The sequence below is a fragment of the Anopheles merus genome, chromosome 3R (genome assembly GCF_017562075.2).
Source record: "Anopheles merus strain MAF chromosome 3R, AmerM5.1, whole genome shotgun sequence".
NCBI classification, from domain to species: domain Eukaryota; kingdom Metazoa; phylum Arthropoda; class Insecta; order Diptera; family Culicidae; genus Anopheles; species Anopheles merus.
Window position 1 is genome coordinate 48,641,678 of NC_054084.1, and position 25,272 is coordinate 48,666,949.

Genomic DNA, 25,272 nt, shown 5'->3' on the forward strand with positions numbered 1-25,272 from the left:
TGCTTGGGAACCCATCCGTGCTGTGATGTCACATGAAGAAGAACAGTTTTCAACCTATAACAACACAAAATATAACAAAAGTAAGTAAAAATTAATACATTTTTTAGCATATAACATAATCTTTGTATTATATAACAATTTAATGTAAAAAATATACCTTTACGAGTAGAACAATAGCATAAATTATCGTTCATATGAAACAGTGTGTTTACGAATGCTTGTTTTACACATCCACATCGGTATGAAAAACTTGATGTCACGATGTCACTAAAATGCTGCTGATGCCGCTTTAGAATTAAAATGTAAATATATGCAATCTTTTTTAAACGCAGTCATTTGCATCGCAATAATCCGTCAGTAAATTAGCACAAACAGGGTCTTGCATCCATGGCGTATGTTGAAGAAATTCGCTTTTATTGATCTCTCGCTTTGTAGTGTGTGCTGTAAATGGCGAATGTATGCAGACGAATGAGAGTTTCGACTTCCGAAAGTGCATTTCGTATTACCAAGTTTCGTTGCCAAGGAAAGCTCTTGCAATGGTTTCGTGCTTACTCTCGTCCATGCTCAGCTCGTACTGGATCAAAATTACCAAATATGTAGTTGCTGCACCCACCAGCTATAAGTAAAAGAACATTGTTTTTCAGAACATTGTTCGGACCACAGTTGGTCGGCGTAGGCACAAACGTACCGTAAAAATGAGCGAAAAATCCAAGCTAAACAGCCCGCATGCGGAAAATCGCACTTTCCGATGGAGCATCTGTAGGGAAAGGTGCATCAATTTCCCCGCCAGCTCACTGTCCGCCCCGGCAGCCGCATTAAGCAGCTTGTGCACATTCGATCCGATGTTGTCGTTCTCTTGCACCAGCGAGCTACTGCCGTAGACAATGTTGAAAACTCCAAAGCCATACACCATGGCCTGGCAGAGGAAAAACATCGCAAACTGTCCCTTGGAGAATGGTGAGTCAAGGGAGGTGGATCCGAGCAGTGCGTCCAGCACGTAGTAAGAGTTGAACACGATAATAAGAAACACGATCGTCACAATGGTCAGCATTTGGATCGTGAAGTAGTCCTCGGCGTAGCTGCACGCTTCGCACAATGCATCCTGGATTTCGGCTACCGTTGACACCACATCCGGCATCGATTTGTCGTTGTTGGAGTAAACGGATGCGATGCCCAGGGGCCGTTGGATCTTGATCGCGTGCCAGTAGCTGGGTCGCCGTTGGGGCGAGATTCTTTTCTCTAATGCCGCTTGCTTGAGATGCTTCAGTACCTTGTTCAGCAGGTGAAAACGGTGCTTGGTTTGGTTGACGAAGCACAGAAACAAAACGATCACCATCGACATCATGAAGTAGGGCAACAGGAACGCCATCCAGGTGGTCACGCTCGGGTAGGTATCGGAGGAAATAAACACAGCCAGGCACACGACTAGATAGAGCGTGCTGATAATCGCCTTAGTTAGCATTACCAACAGGTTGTAGTGCAGCGTACTCTTGTAGTTCGTCTCCATGCCTATCTCCTTGAAGCGTCGATCGATGCTGGCCAGTGCGTGGAAGCATTTGATCAACTTGTTCCGCTGGAAGATGCTGCAGAAGAACGTCATGAAGAGTGCCGTAATACCGATGGTGAACTGTAGCACATCTCCCAACGTGCTGATGTCGGTGCGGAAGAAGAACCGCGTTATCGTGTCTCCTTGCAGCAGTGCGTTCACGTAGCAGCTACAGAACAGGATCACGTGGACGCTCGAGTTGATGTAACCGAAGGGAGTGCAGCGCAGCATCATCAACTCGGTCGGTCCCTTCACAACAGTAAACGGCGTCATGCCGACCAGAAATGAAACACGCAGCACGGGCCGTTGGGCGGCATAAAAGTCCTTTGGGTTGAGAAAAGTTCGCAAACACTTCCGCATTCCGGCTGGAGGTCAAGGTGTAGCTCGGCTGGGATCGGATGCTAAACTAAACTGCTGATTCCATCGCACGAGACTCTAGTTTGAGCTCGTTTAGTTTAATGGCCCTCTTCGATAGCTTCCCCAGCATGTATGAACGTTTCCCAGCGTGTCGTGGAAACTGTCGTGATGAGCAAAGTGTCCAAAGTGAAGAACAGCCTCAACAAGAATATCATTTGCATCGTTAAATATCGCTTCGCCGTATATTTGTGTGTATATGTGTTTGCTCCAAAGCAAATAGAACACTGATACCACTGACAACAACTCAACCCATGTGGCCAATTTAGTCACCGACTAACATGGGATTACTTTCTGTTTCCTTTTTCCAACAGTACACAGACACATTTCATATTTCCGTCACGTTTTTGCCTCAACTGACATGGGTGAGGCTATCCCTAATGCGTATTCCACCGGGTGTAACGTCACCCGTTAGTCATTTGTGGAAACGCTTGTAATAAACTGCGGCGGTCGATCCTATCGCTTCGAAAGGACATTCGCTGACAGGACCATAAAGGCATAGGTGTGTCGCTGTGGTTGATGCACATAAAGTTGTGTTTGAATTTTGCTTTATTGCCTGACAAGCAAACAACACAACATGGCGGTCGGATAAACATCGACATCTATGAAACGCTATCTTTATTCGAATCTATCGATGGCTAGCCGGTTAGGAGACAGCAGTGCGAAAAAGACCATCCAGGCGATAACATCACCTGGTTCTAACGCTTAGCGACATGCAATAGACAGGATATCTTGAAAATTTCTTTCTGACTTGAGGCTACAAATTGCTTTCAATTAGAAAATTTGATTACAAAATTTAATATAAAAATGTTTGGCAGTTTTGTTATGCAGTCAGGTTATATTGTTCAACAGAAAAGGACTTTTGTTTGAAAGTATTAATTGCCAAAAAGTGTGCTCGGCGTTAAAAAAAAGCTTTATAGCGCGGATAAAACAGCTCGATAACATTACAGCTGGTCATTGTGCATTCTCGCATCGTATCACGGCCATCCCGGAAGGACAAATGGAAGCGAGTGAATGGCAAGATGATAAAAGCAAAAGTGTATGCCCAAAACTTTACCAAATTCTAGCGTTCACCAGCCAGCAAACTCTCGACCCACGGGGGAGGCAAAGTGTATGTGCAAACATTGAACAAACTCCGCTGAACGTTACCGAGAGACCTTGTCATAATGAATGGACGGATTATTTACGATTCAAGCAATTGGACGGATCGAAACTGGAAGGAACTGGCGCTCGTCTGCCGCAGGTCATCTCATCATCGTCGGCACCAGATGGCTAGCAGCAGCCCGCCTGCTGCCCCGTTTGTCATTGATGGAAGGAAGGATCCAGAGTCAGCGCCCGCTCACCGATCACCCGACGATCGTGCGACGTGCTGCTGCGTTATAGGCTGGCGACGATCGGTTGGTGTGTCGGCAGGCTGGCTCATCCATTCAAGGGAGAGCGAGCGCACACCGGTACAGGGAGCACGGTGTTTGGTGAACGATTCGAGATTCAGAGCGAGCGGCCGACCGTGAACCACTTCAGTCACGCCGAAAATGTCCTTGAACCATCAGTAGCATCTTATTTTGACGTCCCATTAGCGCGGTACTGGAAGTAAAAACAAAACCCCAATCTAAGCTGATGCTTAGCAACAGCAACGCACTCATTAGATCGGGCTGTTTCGTGTGATGTTCTTATCGTTTCCATCGCGCCTTCCTTTTGTGGGGAGCATTTTGGGACGACCGACGCAGACCGGATCCAATCCGGAAGGGAAAGTATAGCCGAGAATCTTCTGCCAATCCTTCAATCCTGAGTGTATAGATCATCAGGTGTGCGATCCTAAGAGGGATTGTTAAAGTACATCCGCTGTTTCGCGAAGGCAACCTCTTCTGAAGCTGAGCAGCTGTATCAGGTTTGAATCATCACGTGATTAGGCAAAATCCACCCGACATTGGAAAAAGCTATATTTCCGTCGGTTGGGCTCCGACCGGTCACTGCGGGTTGCCACATCGGGGGCTGCTAATTCTGTTTGCGCACATTTGAAGAAGCTAGCACGTAACCGGAACCGGTTATATCGATGTACATCTTGCAGTCTGCGGTCTGGCGAGCATGGCTTTCCGTGCGCAACGGGATCATTTCAACTTGAACTTCACTCAGTTTCAATGCGCTTTTAGAGAGGTGCACTTGATCAGAGGTTGGTTTAGCCAGGCACGTGGGACGAGATGTTGAGAATGACTTTCATTTTCATGCTCGCTGATCCTGACTGGTTTGATGCATTTGAGCGGGGTAAGAGCCTACCCACGTATGGGGTGGACGTTTTGGACGGTTTGATGTTGGTTGGTTTGCGATGCGTTACTGCTGTTTGTTTGAACATAGCTTTACGTTTTATCGCTCAAGGTATCCACGCACCATTCGAAGGAACGAAGGTAGCAAATTGATCCTCTGCCTATTATCCGCCGGTAATGTCTTGACAAAATCCCACACACCCATACAGCGCTTGGTTGTTTCTCGAAAAGGTACTAGAAGGTTCGCATTATTTAGCGGAGAAGACACTGAATAAATGCTGCATATCGCACCGCGCTGATCAACGTTTCGCTAGTCAACGACCTGGCTTTTTAGCCGCGTGAACAAGCAAATAAAAATAATTGCATTTTACACCCTTGAGCAAACAATTGTCTTGCACACCGAAAATCATGTTGCATGAAATATTATCTACATCCACAGGGACGGTGGAAGAAGGGGGGTTGTGTTTATTGTTTGGCTTGCAAACCGTATCGAAAGGAAAATCGTATCCACACTGCACCACCTTTACAAGCGCAACGTGAATAGTGCACCTGCAGGCCCACTGTTTGTTATTCGTACGAAGATAGATATGTCCCATATTAGGGTTGTGGGGTCGTGGGAGAATGGCAACACAGGCTTCTGACGATTGGGCGTCAAGAAGTACTCCCGTATGTACTACTCAACGGTATACTAGTGCATAGAAGAGCATACAATTCAGACAGACATGTCTAACAGTTTGTTCCATATCGCAAAATTATTTTTATTTCAAGTGCTTTCAGTATTTCTCAAACGATCTGCTAAAGAATACAAGAGCCCACAACCCAGCCTCGAGTATTCACTATGGAGGTGATTTCATTCCCCGATTAATTGAGACAGTTTTGATCGATTCTCGCTGAACGCCCTTGACAGGAACAGCAACAAAAGAATCGTTTAGCAGACAAAACAATTGCAAGTGAATAGTCAAAACCGAAAGTAGGTAGTACCACTTTATGCAATAAACTTCCCAGCCCCTAACCCATTTCGCGGGCAATGAATTAATGTAGGTGACGCTATTTAGTGACGGAATGGGCTAGTAAAGTGCAAGCGTGTCGTAACGCTAATCTGCACAATTACAAACCGGAGCATCGGACCATCGTCCGCAGAGGCGCTACTTGGGATTGTGGTAGCTGCAGGGTAGCCATTAATGTTACGTACGTAGCATAGCTATCAAGACGCTACGTACGCGAGGCGTAGCAAAGGGGCGCACAATACTGGAGCATCAGATCCGTGCTTATTTCCAGTTTTCCATGAGGCAGACATACGAGGCGAGTTTCAATCGATCGATTGGAAAGTGCTGCGTAGTGCGGGGGTGAAAGGAAAAACAAATCACTCGATTATTAAATGCGCAAAGTATGCAAAGCCACGCAATCACGCGCCAAACGCATCCTAGAATGTGGTTTCTTCACTCAAAGGAAGTGAGTTGAGTATTAGTTGTTGAATAACTATCTTGGCGTTAAGCTTCGATAACAGGGGTTTCAATATGCTAGTACAGTATAATGAATGAAGCATATAAATTGGTTACAGATTTACAAAGGTACAGGCATATTTTTGTTTAATTTTAAGCCTTAATCAATCACTATGACGATGAATAATTATTGCTAATTGTAATCTGTCACCATATCCGATATTCTTCACGTGAAAAACGAAGAATTTATCAGATCATACTATCAGGGAACTTACCAACTTATAATGAATTTTCAGAAAAAAAATCCAAAGTAGAAATATAACATCTTCTTCTTCTTTGGCTCAACAACCGATGCCGGTCAAGGCCTGCCAACCCACTTGTGGGGTTGGCTTTCAGTGACTTATTGATTTCCCCCCATAGCAGGATAGTCAGTCCTACGTATGGCGGCACGGTCTATTTGGGGCTTGAACCCATGACGACGGGCATGTTGTTAAGTCGTACGAGTTGACGACTGTACCATGAGACCGGCCCTGAGAAATATAACATACATCAAGTAAAAATTTGATATATGAAATAAATATATGAAAAAAAGAATTGAAAAACTAAATAATTTTAAAAAAAGTAAATAGATAAAAAACAATTAAAAAACTAAATAATTTCAAAATTGTTGTGTAATATCAGCTTGAACACAAAATTCGTTCGTGTTCAATCAAACAGTATAACACGATTTGATTTATTGGTTGCCAATGAAGACAAACGGCACATAGACAACCAAATTAAATCTGAGCTAATAGCCCTTCTAGCCACATATTCTGATTGAAACTGATTGAATTGAACTACGGTTTGTACGATGCTCAGCTCAACTGCAGCGACTGTAGTAATCTGCGAACTCAGAACAACCAACCAATGCTAGGCAAACTCCTGTCCAATCGCCTTAATCGCAAAGCCTAACGAATTTTAAAGTGCTCCAACGCCGGCGGCCTACAGAATAAAAGATGCGCTAAGACAAAATGGAAAGTTGTTTTCCGTCAGCTCTCGGAGGTCTCATCATCATCTGCTGCTAGCACCGCGCAAGATCTTTCGCTAGTCCGCGATCTTCGTATGTTTGGAGCGCGCGCCCGTGTGTGTGTACGTCAGTGTGATGATAAATGACTGCATGCCAGGTGGTGGTATACTATGTTGGTACAGCGGAAAGCGTTATGCGGTTCTACGATGCGTCCTCCCTCTACCCTGGCGCATGCAACTGCTGCAATTGCTCAATGTATCGCAATCGTGGCAGTATCCCACCCACCAACCGAAGGAGGTTGTGGTGGCTGTAGCGTAGTAATGAAGTGCCATAATTATGATTCCTCCTTCATCGTTCCCTGCATCGATTGCGCTACACTTGCAAGACCTGGCATATTTTGGTGCAATCAACGCAATGTTTTGTGCTATTCAAATGGACTCATGATTAGCTGGCAAGTGTCATCCCGGCGAGCGTCGTTCCCTTCACTTACGACCATGCGGAAACCTTTTTGTTCAGTTTCATTGCTGCGTCCCGAACTGTGTGGAACTAGATTAGCTCACTCCTCAGAACAGACGAGCCATGTAGCACTGACCCACATATTAATGCGAAGGAAACTCAATGCGTCCGTGCATGGACGCACTACAGACGCAACAGTGCTTGGTTCACACGCTCCCATCCCAAACCGGGTTTGACCCCAGATCGGAAGCACACGCCTTTACCATCCCGGGGGTACCGGCTGTCAATTGTGCCGGTGGCTATATAAACGAAAGTGGTTACGCAACGACATGGCCATCGAATTTCGGCGTAAGAGAGTGCGACCACACCGATGATGATGGCCAATGTGATGCCAGGGCTGTCCTACAACGCCTACCATGCGCTCCTTCTCATTGCACCTTCCACCGTCGACCGCCGAACCCGAAATGGGCGGAAAAAGACCTACGCGATTTGGGTCGCGACCGGCGAAATTCCCGCCATCCATCCGCCGTAGGCCGTAGGTGACAAAGGCCATCGGCTATAAGAAAAAGAAAGTGGTGGGTCTGACGGTGTGGAAAGCGTACGAAAATAGTAACAACAAAGCAGCTGCCTTGCGATGTGCGGAGCGACGGCTCCCCGATCCCTAGATGGATGGGGTTTATCCGATGCGGAAGACAGTTGATGCCATTTTCCCAATAGTATGACAGCGCGGCCACGTTAGAAGTGCCATCGTCATCATATGGCGGTGATGGCGATGACGTAATTTCCCCTTCAAAGCACTCGCGCACACCATGTTCGTCGTGCTTGTGCTCCCGCTGGGTTGACTTATCGAACGACCGATGCCACTGATCACGGAGCCAGCCAGCCTGTACGATCGTAGACCTCGACTCAAGGGAAGGCGGAGGCTTTCCTCTCCCCGAAAAAAAGTGGATGGAAACAACCGCACTCTCTTTGCACAGCCACGGATAATATCAACGAATAATTCTGGTGACCTCATGGGACGTGAGATTAGCTCCATCAAGGGTCACACCGGCAAAGGTGTGTTGCATCATAGTGATAGGATGGGGTTTTTTTAAGTGCGTAGTCTATGCGAGACACGTTCCCGTGACGAGTCCTACGAGGCCCTACAAGCAGAAGGGGGCCAAATTCCACGCCACTGAAGAAGTGTCCGCCAATTGTGGGGGATGATGGTGATGCGTTGGAATGATGATGTTCACTGAACATTATTCAACGCACTTGAACAGGCCCGTGACGCGTTCCGTGGTCACAAATGGGTTTCCACTCTCATCGTATCCAGCGAGGAGAATCCCTTGTTTATCTTGTGGTCCAGATGAAACGGTGCGGAATGCAAGCTTGCGACAACGAGCAATTATTAAATGAGCTTTATGCAATCGTGGCCGAGCAAAACACGGAGGCGAAAAGCGCATTGTCTCTTTTTTTACGCGATGTTTTATGGGAAGAAGCTGTAACAGGGCTTAAGCTTGGTCGTGTAAGGTGATGTCAAATTTGACGCTCTGGAACAATGTTGTGCTTAGGTGGCACCGTTTTGTTCCTCTGGCTGGAATGAGATTGGGGGCTCACCAAACACAATGATCGCCAAAATTCCCAAAAACGGCCGTTTAGCCGGATTTGAACGTAACGAAAGGTGTTTTTTCTTTCTATTACACCGTGGGTTTCATCTTGCGATGTTTTGTGCGTACGATCGCTTTGGGAGTTGTTCCTGGGAATGGCGGCCAACGAGCATGCACCATTGGGGAAGCTGGTCTTGTCTACCGAAAGCATTGCGATAAATATTTCAGTAGGATGTGCCGATTGTCAATTTGCCCCTTTCCATCTTTCGAATGCAAAAACTTACGTAGCGCAAATAGTGGGTTTGATGAGAGCGCGGGATATTGACGTCCGTTAAACTAATAGTTTCATAATACCCTTTGGCCGTTTGGCCAGTGGGGAATTGACACACTTTGTGGTACATTTATATAGGTTTTTTTTCTCCGGTGAACTGGGATGGTAATCAGCTGCTATTCACTTTCGCTAAATTGTTAACGATTAGATACAATGAATAGTTTTATTAAATTGTGGCTACAGTTTATTTGTAATCGTAAAAGGAAAGGCCATTAACAAATGGCAAACCACACGAAAAGCATAATTTGAATAAAAGGTAATATCAAGATATCAATAGAAGCTTTGGCTAAACGCACGCAGTTTGTATGCGAGGCGAGAGTGGAAGGAAACCGATTTTGAGCGGATATCGTTAGCAGCCCATGCGAATCCAAAACGAATCATGAAAACTCCATTCCGGACACACGCCGTTAGGAAGTGGTTTACGGAACAGGGGCGAACAATAACGACTGTTATTGATGTACATAACAGCTAAACAGAGTTATGCGGCTAAACAGGTGGCACTTTTGGAGCAGTACGAACAAAGTATTGCAGGTGATCCGGGTGCCCAGCGATCAAGCCATAGATTTCATAATATTTATTACAATAACTCATCTTGTTTTGATTGCTCTTAATATGACCCGGGTAAACTGCATGCAATCTGAATGTCAAAGAGGATTAGGATCCGTGGTCGGAATTTTAATACGTGTAAGTCTATGGAATGCTTTAAAGTTTCTAGCATTATTATTATTATTATTATTATTATTATTATTATTATTATTATTATTATTATTATTATTATATTATTATTATTATTATTATTATTATATTATATTATTATTATTATTATTATTATTATTATTATTATTATTATTATTATTATATTATTATTATTATTATTATTATTATTATTTTATTATTTTTTATTATTATTTTTATTATTATTTTTTTATAATTAAAAAATATAATTTTTAAAATTTTTATATTGTAACAGTTAAAATAATTGTTATTTTTTTGTCATTTTGCTATTCTAGTTAGTTTTTATATAGCTTTTGACAATTGGTGGCTGAACCATGTTAATTCATGTGGTTGGGGAGTGTAGGGACCGATGGAGCGAGTTCACATTTTGGACCACTTCAATGGTGTAGAAAGATGTTTTGCAGTGTAACAATCCCTAGTTCATTTACTTTTTACTTTTCTCAAAAATATGTCGATAAACAAAACATCGTTTATGTTACAAAAATGCATTGAAAACCGTTTTGCATAATCGCATAGCATATTTTATATTTTTCGTATATTTTTCCATTTCATCAAAGCGTATATTTTTCCATTTCATCCCGTTGGTTTGATCTCCACAGTTATACAATAAAACTCCATGGAAAGATTCACCGCATGGCTCTGTTCATCTTCATGTGATTAATTTATTGAGCAGAAAAAAAAACGTTGTTACCTAATCTTCTGCCATACATGATGCACATTTTAGCACCTATGCGGGGCTTGCCGGTGGAATGTTTGCCTAGCCGAGCTGACCGCAAAAGTCAAGCTTCATGTCAGTGAACAGAGACGTAGCGCCATACACCACACAAAACACCTACAACGAATGAGTTCATCGAAAAACGGCAAAGCGAATTTGGTTTTTTCTTCACTGTGCAAGCAGCTTTTTTGCACTGTGTCCAGGTTGCATGAATATGCATGAGCGCACTATATAGTTTGGTGTGGAATTGGGGAAATAGGCAGACACTAACTTTTGCATCACCTAAGTGATGACAAAGAGTGCGTCTGGAGCTATCAGCGTGTCCGATCATCTGGAACAAGGCGCATCATTCTTTGTCGGTGCTGGCGTTTTGGTTGTTTGGGACGCTGATCGCGTGCAAAAATGTGCACTTTCGCTTTCCGCATAGCTGGCTGATGCTATTCAAAAGAAGAAGAATAAAAGAAACAACAACCACCAGTCAGTGAGATGAGACAGAGGGCACTGGAAGAGAATCCACCATTGATGGATTACAGACACTGTCGTGGTAAGGTCATGCAGGTACAGAAGATTTAATAGATATTTTGATTGAATTTATTTACCACAGTAGCGTTCACATCGATTCGTCAGGCTATCGTGGCCTTTGCCAGTTATGAAGCTCTCTGAAGATACCAGCGACCGGTCCCCAGACGAGCTTTCTTGGCGCAGTGAAGTGGCCTTTGGACACAGTAATAATAAAAAAAACATCCCCAACTGTACCTAGACATACGATTGGCAAGTATTCGCATGTCCGCATGTCAGTTCCGTTGTGTTGATCATTTGTGCAGCACCCCCACCAAAATCACGCTCGCTTCAGAGAAGATCACCGAGAGAGTAATGTTTTGGAAGAGCGCGATAGAGAGTGTAGGATGGAAAACCTTCGTACTTGGACTGTACGAATATTCCATCTGAACATTCCTGTTGGAAGTTTGCAAAATATGTATTTTGTTGTTGCGAATAACTCTATTAATGGTTGACACGATTGATCCGTTTAACAAATTGGGAATGCTTATTTTTTACAAAAGATTTTTGTAAACTTTCAATAACTGTTGCAACGAGTTAGTTCTGAAGCACCGTAAATTCCCGCCAAACTGCTCCGGGTCGAACATTCCAGCAATGAGTGGTTCCGTGCCAAAGAGAATCACAGAGGCACTGAGCGCGAGACTGCAACCAAGAAATGAGCGTCCAAGTACAACGATCTTCTCTGGAGAAAAGAGAGCGCGCCCCGTGCAAGAGAAACGCGGCAGTCTGATCTAGAGTGGTGTAGCCTTCCCGCGATCAGCTATAAACCGAAGTCGCGACTCCGTTTTGCGTTCAGTTTTATGCTAAGCTTGCCGACGTGCCAGCATAAAAGCGGATAGGTTCCTCGCTCAAGCGCAGATCCACATATTGTATTGTGATTTCGGTAGTGTGTGCTCAAAGTGCCAAAGCAGAGTCTAGCAACACGTAAGTGGGCAATTGTTTAATCCGATATGGTTGGATCCCGTTTTAAGCATGTTCACTCAAATACTACCGCGACTACTACCGTGTTGTGGGCTGTGTGCGGTACACATACTTTTGCAATTCGTGCCATCGTACTCCTTCAGGACTCTTCCACGACCCGCGTAGGGTGCGATCTCGCACAAGTGCACAGTGCAGTGAGGTTGTTTGGGGTTTGCCACACACGGCTCACCACATTTGTCGCTCAGTGTGGCGGGTGCCAACGGTGAAATCGACCGAAGAAAAACCGTTATAACCGACTTGCCGTTGTGATGAAGAAGTTGCTGCTGATGTTGATCGTGTTGCCGTTGTTGGGGTGGTTTGCTTTGTACGGTTAAGCTGATGTTCGATTCTTCCGGCTGGTTCATTTGGCTTAAGCTTGAACAGTATATTTTCTCCTTTCCGTCTTCGCTCCGTACACACATTAGTTGTACTAGGGGGCATTCCGTACACGGCGGCAGTACGGCGAATTTTCCGCGTGACACTAGAACAATATCTGGAGCAAGCCCACACTTTCATTCGAGCGTTTTCGAGGTCTAAAAGAAAGTCAGTGGTCAGTGATATTGATTCGTAATGGTAGCGATCGTTCGCACGGGCAGTTGTAAAGACTTCAACACGCTTAACACGCCAAAAGAGAGGAAACGATTGGCAGTAGTTTTAGTGCGACTCCACGTGGTGCACTATACCAAAGAGTATGAATATCGTTGAGGTTGTAAAACGTCTTTAATTTCAGTTTATAAAACGTTTCGGTTACTGTATCAAGATACCATTTTTGGTTCTTATCCGTGTTGGCGTTCGCGTGGTTCTATTTTTATAAATTGTAATCAATTGTTACTGGTTAAAGTACACGTTATAGATTTCGTTTTTGGAAAAGAGATGAACTATTGTTAACGCTACATTTGGTATCTTTAGTTTAATAGAAAAAAAGTGCCAGCAGATCAGTTTACACGAAAAAGAAACTGTTGGAGGTTGATTAACATGATTGATTTAATTGATGAAAGTTCTGACGTGAATGTTTTGCTTTTCGTCATGTGATTAGAAATTTGTATAAGAAACACATGAATAAAAAACTTTCGAAGACTGATTAACATGATCGATTTAATTGATGAAAGTTCTTTCACGGGAATCTTTTCACGGCGCACACAAACCATTTCAGGTCAAAAATTAATTTCTGCGAAAGACTAAGAAGCTGGTAGCAATATAACACTGTCAATCAGAGTTTATACTTTGAGCTACGGCAAGCTGAATTCTATGAAACTGCTGCAAATTAAAAAAAAAAGAAAGCATTAAAACACACATCAGAGCTAAAGTGGCTACCATGATCATAAATGATTATTGGTTTGATATTATTTAATGGAATATATTTTGAAATCATAACTTCAATTACAAAACAAATGATCAAATTCACTAAAAATATATCATCGCCACTGCTGCAATATTATTTGAGTTAATAGATTGGACCTTTAACATAATTAAACGATTTCGCCCTCTTACTGTAAATTCCAATTTGGTTTTTATGTTGCACGCAACAACCATCTCTTTATGTGTATATATTGAAAGCAAATAAAATTCCGAATCGTTTAACAACGTGCGATAGCTTTATCATCGGCACGATGATGCAATTTGAGCTTCCTCTCTTCCAGCCGACGACACGCATTAGCACCTAATTAACTAACACCCGTCAATCGCATCTGCAAGCCAGCAGCAAGAAATAGAAAGCTTTTGCATGCTAAATTTTACATGCGCTTCTTCTGCCAATCATGTACACACACACACACACACACAATGCCGTACCATTTATCGTCGGTAGCGGCGTAAACGAAACAAAAACGCAAAATGATAGTGCGAGCGCTTTGATTTGTACCGAATCGCACGCTACCGCCATGATGTTGCTAATTTCGGCTACAAATTCACGTTCCAATCATTTCGGTACGATTATTATGCGAATGGGCTTGCCGTCCGTGTCGCCGGTGCTGTGACAGGGAACGGCAGCCAGCCAACACGACTTCCTGTCGAAAACGGCCGGAACACAGCTTTACACTTTCCTTTTCGATTCAATTTGATCGGGGGTGTACTCGGTGCGGCTCGATTAAGGGGTGCTACATATCAGTCCGAGGTGTAGCAGAAGCTGCACAAGGAAGCTCCCTGTGGAATGGTACCGCTGACATTAATGTCATGCCTTTCGTGACACGTCGTCGTGTTCGTGGTGAGTGAGAGCGAAAGGGTGCAGAGTGGCCATCAATTTGGTATTATGAGCACTTTCACAGCCATTAGATAAGCACCATTCTGCGGTAACATTTCACGACTTTCGCCCTGCGAGCAATTTGGAAACCGTACTTGCACAGCCTTGCAACTGCAAGGCCCCGCTACTTTACGTATGCTGGCAAAGGTCAATTTCGGTAGCACACACTCACACACTTTGCATGGCATTTTGCAACCGCACGTGCAATGGGGCTGAGACTGGTTACCGATACCAGTTACTGCGAATGGTACTCCATCGAATAGTTTTTTTATTGCAATGAGGCGCGCATCGATTAGAAAGGATAGCCAATGTGGCTGCTAACCGATCGCTGATCGTTAAAGTTTATGAAGATAGATAGAAAATTAGGTACAAGAGGTTACGGATACCACTCTCATTGACTCAAAACGATCATGTTGCCTATTACAAAACATTGCCATCCCCAAGTGTACAAGGGCCAATAAAGGCAAACGATCGATAAACACTTTCTTACCCATGCTCACGTCCCAACCAGGAGACGCGAGAGCGAAGGCAACATACAAAACAAAAACAAAAACAAAAACCGCCAATCAATCGTTGGTACTCCCTTCAACCAGTGCACTTGGCAGCGATTCGCCCGATTCGGGTTTGAAAATGAAAGCGATCTACCCTTACCACCCTTCCGCGACTCAGCTCCGTACCGAGGATCACACCCAACAACAAGCACGATCGACCGCGTCGGTTTGGAGTGAAAACACTTTCTGGTCTTTGCTGCGAAACATTGTGCACACATAACTACTCACACACACACACACACACACACACACACACACACACACACACACACACACACACACACACACACACACACACACACACACACACACACACACACACACACACACACACACACACACACACACACACACACACACACACACACACACACCACACACACACACACACACACACACACACACACCACACACACACACACACACACACACACACACACACACACACACACACACACACACACACACACACACACACACACACACACACACACACACACACACTGGAAAAAGGGTTGCCAAGATCAGGGACAGGTGAGACGAACCTACATTAACCGGAACCTGCCGCCGGCCCATCTGGGTGGGTTTGCGTGCGTGCGTGCGGCACTCAAAACACGAAAATACGCAACGCGGATTGTTGTAGTTTATGCCTTTTTTAATCATTCCACCACTATCAAGCCGGCCAACGCAACCACACAGCTAGTTTCGCATTCCTTTCGGTCAGGATGTCGCTCGCGGCCAAAATGCCGCACGGGTACCTTGTGCGATACAAAAGATTTGCAACGGCATCAAGCGACGAAAGCGACGAAAGCCGCGTTTACCTCCTTCCCTGGTTGCGCGTAAGGAATCGGTTTTCCGTGTCAGGTTTATCTCTTCCTCTCTCTTTCACTGTTTCAACGCTGTACATGGCCATTGGCAACCAAAACCCATATCAGCATCCTATTACTATCACCTCGTCAACAACCATGGCATGGGTGGGACGCGGGATGAACGGCTATCAGTGGAGCTATCTCCGTATATCGCCGTACGCCGTTGCCGGTTCATCCAATTTTCGTCCCAAGCGAACGGGAGACGCACGAGAAAGGAAAAACTGTTCCCCCATGGTGGCTGTCGCCGGTGGGTAAGAAAATCACGGGAACGGAGGGCTGACATGGTGAGGACCATGTTCCGTCACGCCGATGGTAAACTGGCGCAGAAAGAAAGTGACAAAACCCGTTTTCCTCGCCACTAACCAGCCACAGCGCCGTCACAAAGCAGATTCTGTGTGTACACGCCATTATTGCTGCGGCTTGCTTTTGCTTTGCAAGACTGGACGGTCTGTACCTTCGCGGCCAATCCAATTTCAACTGGGGTTGGGGGTCCCCGCTAGATTTGCGGGTGGAACCCCCAAGTACGGCGCCCCTTTCGAATGTAATGTGTGTGCGAGCCGTTCCTTTCCAAAAGTGAAACTTTGCGCGTACCGGAGATGGAACCGGAACGGGTTCCTTTGCCATTATGTGCTGCTGCTGCTTTGGATCCCCATCAATGTCCCCCAAAATGTACGGGCGGACATCCTTCAATCCATACCGGCACGAGAGCGTCCTGGATGGAGGATGGAGAAACCTAATGGCCATCCCAACCGTTCGACGCATGCACGTACCCGCCCTCGAGGCGCACACATGGTCGAGACACACGTCCAAAAACCATGACCACACGTGATAGATTACTCGAGATCGGGATGTTTTGCCTTGTTTTCTTTTCTTACCGGTGATCGTGGTCAAAATTCCCAAAGCCATGGACAAACATAGTTAATTGAAACACGGTCGCTTTTGAATACCTTGGGCGCGAGAAAGCATGCCGCGGGCGGGCACAGGTGGGTTTGCCTAAGCTTTGGTCCGCAAATCGCTTGAATCACATCATCGGGAACAGTGGGGTTCCGCTAGTGGAACAATTGCTTTCCATTGATTTACCATTGGGTAACGATAGAAAGTTGATGGTGACGCTTTCGGCGGTTTTCGAACGATTGACAACGGACGGATTTGTTGTTGATGATGCAATTTCCTAACAAAAATGTTCAACTTTTTTTAACCAACTAATTCCTTCCCTCGGATCATTGAGAAAATCCTAAGCAAAAGCGAGTCGACACACTTGATGAAAGCATAGCATAGGTCGTCTATAAGCTATTACCATACGAAGGTTGTTGTTGCCGTTCGATAACGGAGGTTTCTTTTTTTCTATACCTTTTTATACCTCACACACACGCGCGCACGGGTACATAATTGACCAAGCCCTTTTTATCATCGTTGACACAAGTATGGCAGTGTGTCACTTCGTCCAGGGTGTGCGATGATTCGGTTCGGCTTGATGGGCGGTCTGGTCGTCACCTTCTCGATTGCGTGCAGAACCCAACAACAAAATGGTGCTACAAACCGCGAGAAGTATGAAATTACGGCTACCGTTTCCTCACCGCCGACCAACTATTGCCCACTATTGCCACTCCCGGGGATCCGGGTTGCGAAGACGCACTGCTGGATTGTGTGGAAAAAGGGTGGGTGAATAAAATAAATAAATACATAACTCAAACCATTCCCACGATGCGAACGGCGCGGCGGTGGGTGCGGCGGGGTGTTCAGGTAGCAATGAAATTCCCATCCCACCGCGAGGGGAAGGGTCAGCGAGTCACAGTCATTACACTGTTTGGCGATGGTAGTTGCACATGCAATTTTGTAATGCAAGTCGATCTACGGCGCGAGCGCGCGCGATAGCGACGGTCAGCGTGTTTCGTAGACGCAAATCTGCCGATCTGAATAGCAAACAGCAGCCACGGGGACGGGGGAGAGAAGCACAATTGGCCACGGGGCTAATTAGCCGTTAAGTGAGTACACACAATAGCTAGTGTCTCCCAAGCCTCCAAGCCCCGAGGCGTCCCGGCGTGTTAGCCGTAGTTCCGCGCCGGGTTTCTTGGCGCAACCCATTCATCATCACTGCTTGGTTCGCCCGCAGGAAAGATCCAAATCGTCTGATTCGTTGGATTCTTTGGAAACGATTCATTCACGATTCCCAACCCACCGCACCGCGCCGGTCCGGTTCTGCCGGTTCCCAGCCCATCCCATTGCACCCAACCGCAGCCTCAACTAGTCCCCTCCCCTAGTGGTGTGCCGTTAGGTTCTTGGCACAAGGACTTGTGCGCCGTTCACCCACCCTCCCAGACACCGGTTCGCTTGGAGTGAGCGGTGTCAACGAACCTCCCTTTGCACCGCAGCACCGTGTCTAGCGTCGCGCTCAGCCGGTCGGGGAATCCAACGAAGACCGTTAGCCAACCGGCTTTCTACACACTCCGCACAACTTCACCGGGTCTGACACCGGATGCAGCGCAAACCGGCAGTCAAACAATTGCCAACCGAATGGTGAGGCTAGTGGCAATGCTCGAGAGCATTAACATGGGTGGTTGGGTGGAATGGGGACCGGTTCTTGTTTTTTTAGCGAGCGGGCGCGCGCGCGCCAAAGCAAGTGCAAAATGCGCGGCGCGACTTAAAAGTGGCCAACGCGAGCAATGTTTATGTGTGAGCGCCGGGTAAAAGCGGTTCCATTGCAGTGCAATGCACCTCCCATTTACGATCAAACGCATTCCGCGCAAGATTTGGTGCATCCTGTGCGGTTGCTGTTGTTTGGCGCAGTGGGAAAGCCGGGAAACCTGTCTTTGGTGGGAGCGCGTATTGTGGGGACCGATGACTTTTACTTTTACAGTGCCATTTCGGGTGGAGGAAGGAGGGTCGATATAGCAAACGAAAGTACTCCAGAAGGGCAATTGTCGTCGGTTGAGCCGGAATGCTGCTCCGCGTCCCTTTTAGAAAGGCGTCATCGGTGTTGCTGTGACAAAAGCGTTCTATGGCTATTGTCACTGTCCCTTTTTTCCTCACCTTCCCCCTTTAAGATCATCTCCGCGATCATCCTCGGGCTGTAGTGGCCGTCCCAATCGGACCCCATATGAGTTTATGAGCGAAGCAAACGGGAAAGCGCTGCCCTCCGGGGCCTTAAAGCTCATTCTTATTCAAGCTTCGTGCACACCGATGCGCAATCCTCACTGGCGTAACCATGTGGACATCGTAATTTTGGGAAAAAAGGCCACCACCGCATTGCTCACCGTGTACGACATGACACCTTCTGCAAGTAGGAGCACATACGCAGACAGGCATTTGTACTACTTACCCCTGTACTTTATGCCCTTTTCTTCTTCAGTATGGGACGTGCACGACAACACCCTTGCAAAGTGTGTGAGTGTTTTTTTTTTCTCTCGACCTCAACTACACGGCCTCATTCCTTGCGCGCTTTGCGCAAGTGTCATGCGGGTAATATCTTTACCGAAACCATACGCAAGCACACCCGCGGAGAAAGTTTCGATGTTTCAGCTGGCACGCTGGTTGGTTGTGATGCGGCTGGTTGTCACCGTTTTACATACACCCATTCTTGTCCCATACGCGGATACGCAGTAGGAAGGGTCCAAAGCGAGCCTGGATATGCAATTGCATCACGCGTGAAGAGTGTGTCGGTCACGATGCATCTCCAGCCAGCGACGGATGGGGTGCCGTCTGCTGATCTGGGTGCCCCAGCTGCTGGTGCAAACCATCCCCATCTTCATCCATCACGATTGCGTCACCGGCCTTCGAGTCTTCTAACTTCGAGGCTTCGTTGTAGTTTTGCAGCCTATTTTTTGCGCAACCGTCATTATCGAGCCAACGTTGTAGAGTGTCGCTGGATAAGAGCCATCCGTCGTTTACGAGAGGTCATGCTGGACATTTTCTAGGAGCCAGTCGCGTTTGTGCTGAAGGGGGAAGTGCTGAAGTGTAGAAAACTCGTTGCCACCAGTTTGCAGCAAAGATTGAAGAAACCGTTAAAACATGCAAGCGCAAACAGCTAGCGCTTGATGCGCTGTTGGCATCTAAGCGCATGAGCGACCATTTGCGCAAACGGAGCGAATCTTCTCGAAACGAGCATTTTTGCTGTGCGCGCTCGCGAGAAAACGGCTGCAGCGTGCCCATCATCAGACAGATCCTTTTCATCCTTGAGCGCATCCCCTCAAGCCGATTGATCGGATATGCGGACGAAACCGATGGATGGATCGATTTAATGGTGCTGATTGGTCACGCGAGCCGTGCTCACACTTGTGTACGAGGGTATCGGGGGAGAACAAGCCAACAACAACAAAAACTCTCCAAACCGTCACTACAAGGAGGCACCAGCCTTGGATGCCACTTTTCGGAAGACTTGATTGCGCGGCTTGATTCGCAGATTAAGATTGGATCCACGGCAATTGGCTGCTTCGGTGACACGGCGGAACCTTCAAATTGCGGGTGCGAAGAAGACGGGCAATGGGTTGAAGGGATGGGAGGGTGAATAATTCCGGTGAGCAAATGGTGTGTGTGTTTTGTTGTTCCATTGCGCAGCTCGGTGCGGCTCACCGGTAACGAGTTCGTTAGGTTTGCAATTAGTCATTATTGATGCAATGACAGTGAGCTATTTGCCTAAATTACGGCATCTTCCCTTCCGTGGCGCGTGGAGGTGGTGAACGTGATTCCTACAGCGATTGCCGGAACCAGGCCGAACTTCTTGGCGAAGCTGTGAGAAGCGTGTTATTGTTTGCTTCGATCTTCGATCTAGTTTAAGCTCGTGCGTCGTACTTTTCCGTGAACAGAACAACAGCACGGAAAAAGGTAAAATATTTACCAGGTCGCCATTACATTTTCGGCCAAGGGGTATTGTTAACATGAAACCACCCATTAGCTTGCCAAGCACCGCAATGGTCGGTGCTGGCTTACAATTCCGGTGCTCGATCATAAACGATCATTCGGCCGGCTCGTTCCGTTTTGCAATCAATTTCATCGGGAAAAATAATAACAATCACAAACAACAATCAAACATTGTAACGACGCGGCATGGGTGTGTGTGATGAAATCATGGTCAGCTTTGCTGGGGAAGAGTGGTAGCACTCCCGGGAGCATTGGGGTGGGGTTGGTTGGTTTACTTATTTTTATAGAGACTTTGAGGTCTAGCTCATTCGCCTCTTATTGGGGTGGGGTTTGTCCGAGTTTCACGTTTCACATGGAAGGAAATGGGTTTGGTCCAGCGGCTGATGGGGTAGCCCGCGATCGCCCGAACAATACTGCTAATGGCCTTCGTTCGTCGTCGAACGATCCACTCGATCGAGGTCTGGGAATTGATAGGTTTCGGGCAAACGAGTGCGCAGAAAAACGCGCGCTGGTTGGTGTTATTGTCGCCCGAGCTGGCACCGAGTCGAGAGGTTGGATTTGCATGAGCTGGTAGTGAAACTTTCTTTCTGTCTTCTCTGTACGCTGTCTCCATTGCAGCAAACTACCACCATGTCTGTACTGCGGACACTGACACTGTTGGCCATCGGTGCAACTGTCGTGCTGGCCCAGCGGCGTCTAGCCCTGCCAGATCCCCGAAGCTGCGCCAACCGTAAGTAACGAGCGGGTTGAAGCCACTCTCTTCGTCTACAATTGGCTGACTCTCTGGTGCACTGTTTTTCGTTTCGCCAGGTGTACGACATGCGACGTACCGTGATGCCCGCGGAGTAGCCCATTCGTACTTCTTCAGCTGGGAACACGCACCGACCCGCAGCCTGGAGGTTGACTGGCTCGATGCCCGTAACATCTGCCGACGACACTGCATGGATGCCGTCTCGATGGAGACGCCCCAGGAGAACGAGTTCATCAAGCAGCGCATCGCCCGTGGCAATGTCCGGTACATCTGGACGTCTGGGCGCAAGTGTAACTTTGCCGGATGCGATCGTCCGGATCTGCAGCCCCCGAACGAGAACGGCTGGTTCTGGTCCGGCTCGGGCGTCAAGATTGGACCGACCACGCAGCGCAACACTGGCGACTGGAGCTACACCGGCGGATACGGCCAACAGCAACCGGACAACCGTGAGGCGGCTCAGGTAAGAGCTCAGATTCGGTACAGTGTATTTCGTTCTGGAGAACCATTCCATTCACTATCCACCTTCTTCTGCCTTCACACAGGGTAACGATGAATCGTGCCTGTCGATCCTGAACAACTTCTACAACGATGGGCTGAAGTGGCACGACGTTGCCTGTCACCATCTAAAGCCGTTCGTGTGCGAAGATTCGGACGAGCTGCTGAACTTTGTTCGCTCCCGCAACCCGGGCATCCGTCTGTAAGGATGGAGTGTGTCACAGTGAAATTTGGACTAGTGTGAGTGTGATGATGACACGTCGACACACACACACACACACACACACATGAGAAGAGGCAGTGATCCCTTGCGCACCGGAACAGAAAACATCATTCGTTAGTGCAGTAGCGAGACACGTTACTGCATTTTTTGTGTGTATGAATCGCTCAAGAGAAAGGGAAAGAGAGATGAAGCTTCAGCATTACTATTCCACCGTCGATCGGGAATGATCAGTTGATTGGTTTCGTTTCGATCTGTAACGTACAAGCCAGCAAACGCCACCTTCCCTGAGTAACTAAGTAATGCGACTAAAATGATACTAAAGCAGCACAACGCACCACCGCAGCAGTTTCAGAGCCGGTCAAGGCAGTTTGTTGGATCGGGCCAGGCGTTGTATGGGCTTCGTGCGTGTTTTTATGTAGATCTGTTTTGTATTGTAACTCTGTTTAATTTCTATTTATTGTACTATAAGAAAGTCTTCAACCAGTTTTTGGACCATCATCAGTATCGCCAAGACACGCCTCGAGATAAAGAAAAGAAGAAAAGGACGGAAAGAGAGGACAAAAATTGAATCAGACAAGGTCAGATGGTTAAGATCGGCATACATTGAATATTTTGAAATCATGGAAAATGTCAAACAACACGAAAAGAATTGGATGAATCGTTGTTTTTAAATTTGTAAGTTTTTGTTTTCACTTGAATGAGAATAAAAAGTACGGAAATACTGTTAAATAATGCGTCGTTGTGCTGTGTTGTGTAATGCTAATCTGTCGTATGCGACAACCGACCAAGACAAACGTATCGCACTGTATGGAGGTGCCAAATACAAACCTGCAATCCTTACCGTTGTTCTGTTGGCAGGTGTTACGGCCGAGGGCTTCGCCGGGCGAAGGTTCCGGCTTCTATGGCTACACAGGGGACCTTTCCAAACCTTTCGGATAGTGCTCCTCGCTACCTCGGGAGTCTATGCGACATGCGTTCCTCCTTTGGAGATTCGGATTGTTTCGGATGTTCTGAAATGATGTTCTCAACACTTTGAGTTCCGTTCCGAATCCTTTTTTCCTTTTTTTAACTTTATTTTGCTCGTTTTATTGTTCTTCTTATTTAAGTACATGAAATGTTGCGAGATTTAGCGATCGCACGCGTTTCATTCGCTGTTTACAATGCACAGTGGGGCGAGGGCGGTCAGAAGTCCAAAAAAATAAACTATCTCGGATCAATAAAATATTGTGTTTATTACAAAGCTAAATTGTTATTTAAAAAAAACTGTTAAATTATAACTCTATAATTTCAACATCGGAAATTATGACTGGTCAAAGTTGAAATATCCTTCCAAACTACGTTTTTTCTCCCATTGTCCTATTTTCACATAATGAGTTTATGTGTGCTTATTTGTAGTAGGTGGACGATGAATACATCATTGGAAAGGAAATTGTGTGTCCTTTTAATGAAAAGTAAAACAAAAATATATATTTCTTCTTTTAGAACTTTTTTTATAACAATCTGAAAAATCGCACTAAAAATAACATTTTTCAACTTTGGTAATGAGTTTAAAAAAAAGCCTACTTTTGTAAACCTTCAATTTTTTCTCCAAATCTCATTTTACTTGTGTTCAACATGCTGTCAAAAACTCAGACGTATCATTTAACCTCAAATGAGAAAAAATGCATTCAAACATGTTTGGAGCGCGGGCCTCTACAGGGTGCGCTATACATAAATCGTTCGCCTGCACTACCGCACAAACAACAGAGCGCCCTGTACTTGGCATTGCGGCGTGTTCGGAATTTAAGCACTTTTTGAAAAACGACAGTATTTTGTACGCACCTGCCATTTTGTTACAACATATCCAGAAACTGTAACATATGTTTTGTATCCGCGGAAGGTTTAAGCGTTATTGACGAAGATATATCAAATGAACTAACCGGCATAAAAGCGGCAATAAGTGGGAATGAAACTGTTGCGTTAACTTTATATTGCTAAATTTACAATATGGGATTAAAAAAATTACTTTAAATCTCGGGCAATTTTAAGACGTTATTAACCCCACTGCTTGACGGAATCGTGGAAGTAGTCTCCAATGAAGTCCCCTGGGTTGATATGTAGCTGCATTGAATAGAAGAAGACGCGACGCAGGGCTTTGGGTTGATTTGTTCTTTTGGCGTGCGTTGTTATCTTTGCTGAGCCTGTTGAGGTTGCAGTATTGGGTTTAGTCGCGTCTGTTGGTGAGACTGACGATCTTGTTGTTGCTGTTACATTTGTTGCTGGTGATGTGGTGGTTGAAGCGAGCGCTGTAGCTGACGCTTGTTGTTGGGGTTTGGGACGGGATCTTGATGGCAAGATGGCGTGGAGGCGTCCACATTTAAGGTCAGCATAACGGACTGGCAGACGAATGCGTGAGACCTTGAGCGGTTTCAGACACTCCAGAGGCAGACAAAGACCCCAAAGCGGTTGTAGCGCCGGATAAGCAAATAGTTAGGAAGATGAACAGCTGCTGGAGTAGCTAGCCCAATCGTGGGACACTGTCTTATTCTATAGCAGATTGAAGGACGCACGGAGCAAGTTTGCGCCTAATACCGCAATGTGCCGGGATGCGGAAGGAAATCTCCTGACGAACGGAAGGTGATCAAATGGTGGAAGTGCTACTTGCAAGGACAGGTGAGATGGAGCAAAAATAGGAGAAGCTGGAAAAAAGTGGCAGAACAAGGCAACTACCACAGCGACAGCATTGGCGCCGACGACGAGGTGCCCCCACCATCCCTGGATGAGATTTTCAGCGCATTAAAGCAGCTTAAGAGCTGTAAGTCATCGAAATGTATCAGCTGATCGTGAAAGTCTGGGAAAGACTGATAGAGCAGGAGGAACTGCCGGAGGAGTGGAAGCTGTGTGTCATTCACCCAGTTCCCGTGGTACGATCCTCTACCGGTCTCTCCAATTTCTTGGCTTCGCGGATGACATCGACATCATCGGCAGGACAACAACGAAAGTGTGTGAGACGTACACCCGACTCAAATATTGTTGTGGGCAGCCGTGCGTGCCGACCCCTGGACTTGCCGTGGCAGTTGCGCTGCCATCAGTCAACGTCCAGGGGGACGACAGTGTGTACACGCACACTGTCGCACACACTAAGCGCGCAAGGCTTAGTGTGTGCCGAGTAGTGTTGGCCGTTCCGGTCCGAACCTAGTAAAAAAGTTCCGTTCTTTATGTAGGCCGTTCCGTTCCGATCCTTTATACAAAATCGTTCCGTTCCGTTCATTCCGTTCTTTCCGTTCATTCCGCT

General features: G+C 46.3%; 2 protein-coding genes across 3 annotated transcripts; one reads left to right on the forward strand and one right to left on the reverse strand.

The window, feature by feature from the left end:
- LOC121596685 lies at positions 1 to 22,620 on the forward strand. Of its 2 annotated transcripts, none has more exons than XM_041921837.1 (4): positions 1 to 80; positions 21,148 to 21,259; positions 21,340 to 21,740; positions 21,823 to 22,620. In XM_041921837.1, the coding sequence occupies exons 1-4, from the start codon at positions 33 to 35 to the stop codon at positions 21,979 to 21,981; spliced, it is 720 nt and encodes a 239-aa protein (XP_041777771.1). In that variant the 5' UTR covers positions 1 to 32; the 3' UTR covers positions 21,982 to 22,620. The 2 variants fall into 2 exon arrangements, with proteins under 2 accessions (XP_041777771.1, XP_041777772.1); XM_041921838.1 differs by lacking the exon at positions 1 to 80 and adding an exon at positions 11,827 to 11,977.
- On the reverse strand, positions 286 to 2,191 carry LOC121596684 (putative gustatory receptor 28b). Its single transcript, XM_041921836.1, has 3 exons — positions 689 to 2,191; positions 507 to 616; positions 286 to 441 (listed from the first exon to the last, which is right to left on the reverse strand). Exons 1-3 carry the CDS (start codon positions 1,904 to 1,906, stop codon positions 414 to 416), a joined length of 1,356 nt encoding a protein of 451 aa, XP_041777770.1. The 5' UTR covers positions 1,907 to 2,191; the 3' UTR covers positions 286 to 413.
- Positions 22,621 to 25,272: the final 2,652 nt, after the last annotated feature.

Excerpts from the sequence above, each read along its gene's own strand:
- LOC121596685 (XM_041921837.1), top strand. The coding sequence starts at position 33 with ATGAAGAAGAACAGTTTTCAACCTATAACAACACAAAATATAACAAAA. Across the intron at positions 81-21,147 it reads CAACACAAAATATAACAAAA|CAAACTACCACCATGTCTGT; the intron begins GTAAGTAAAAAT and ends TCTCCATTGCAG. Across the intron at positions 21,260-21,339 it reads TCCCCGAAGCTGCGCCAACC|GTGTACGACATGCGACGTAC; the intron begins GTAAGTAACGAG and ends TCGTTTCGCCAG.
- LOC121596684 (XM_041921836.1), bottom strand. The coding sequence starts at position 1,906 with ATGCGGAAGTGTTTGCGAACTTTTCTCAACCCAAAGGACTTTTATGCC. Across the intron at positions 617-688 it reads ATTTTTCGCTCATTTTTACG|CTGGTGGGTGCAGCAACTAC; the intron begins GTACGTTTGTGC and ends TTTTACTTATAG. Across the intron at positions 442-506 it reads TTCCTTGGCAACGAAACTTG|CACACACTACAAAGCGAGAG; the intron begins GTAATACGAAAT and ends CGCCATTTACAG.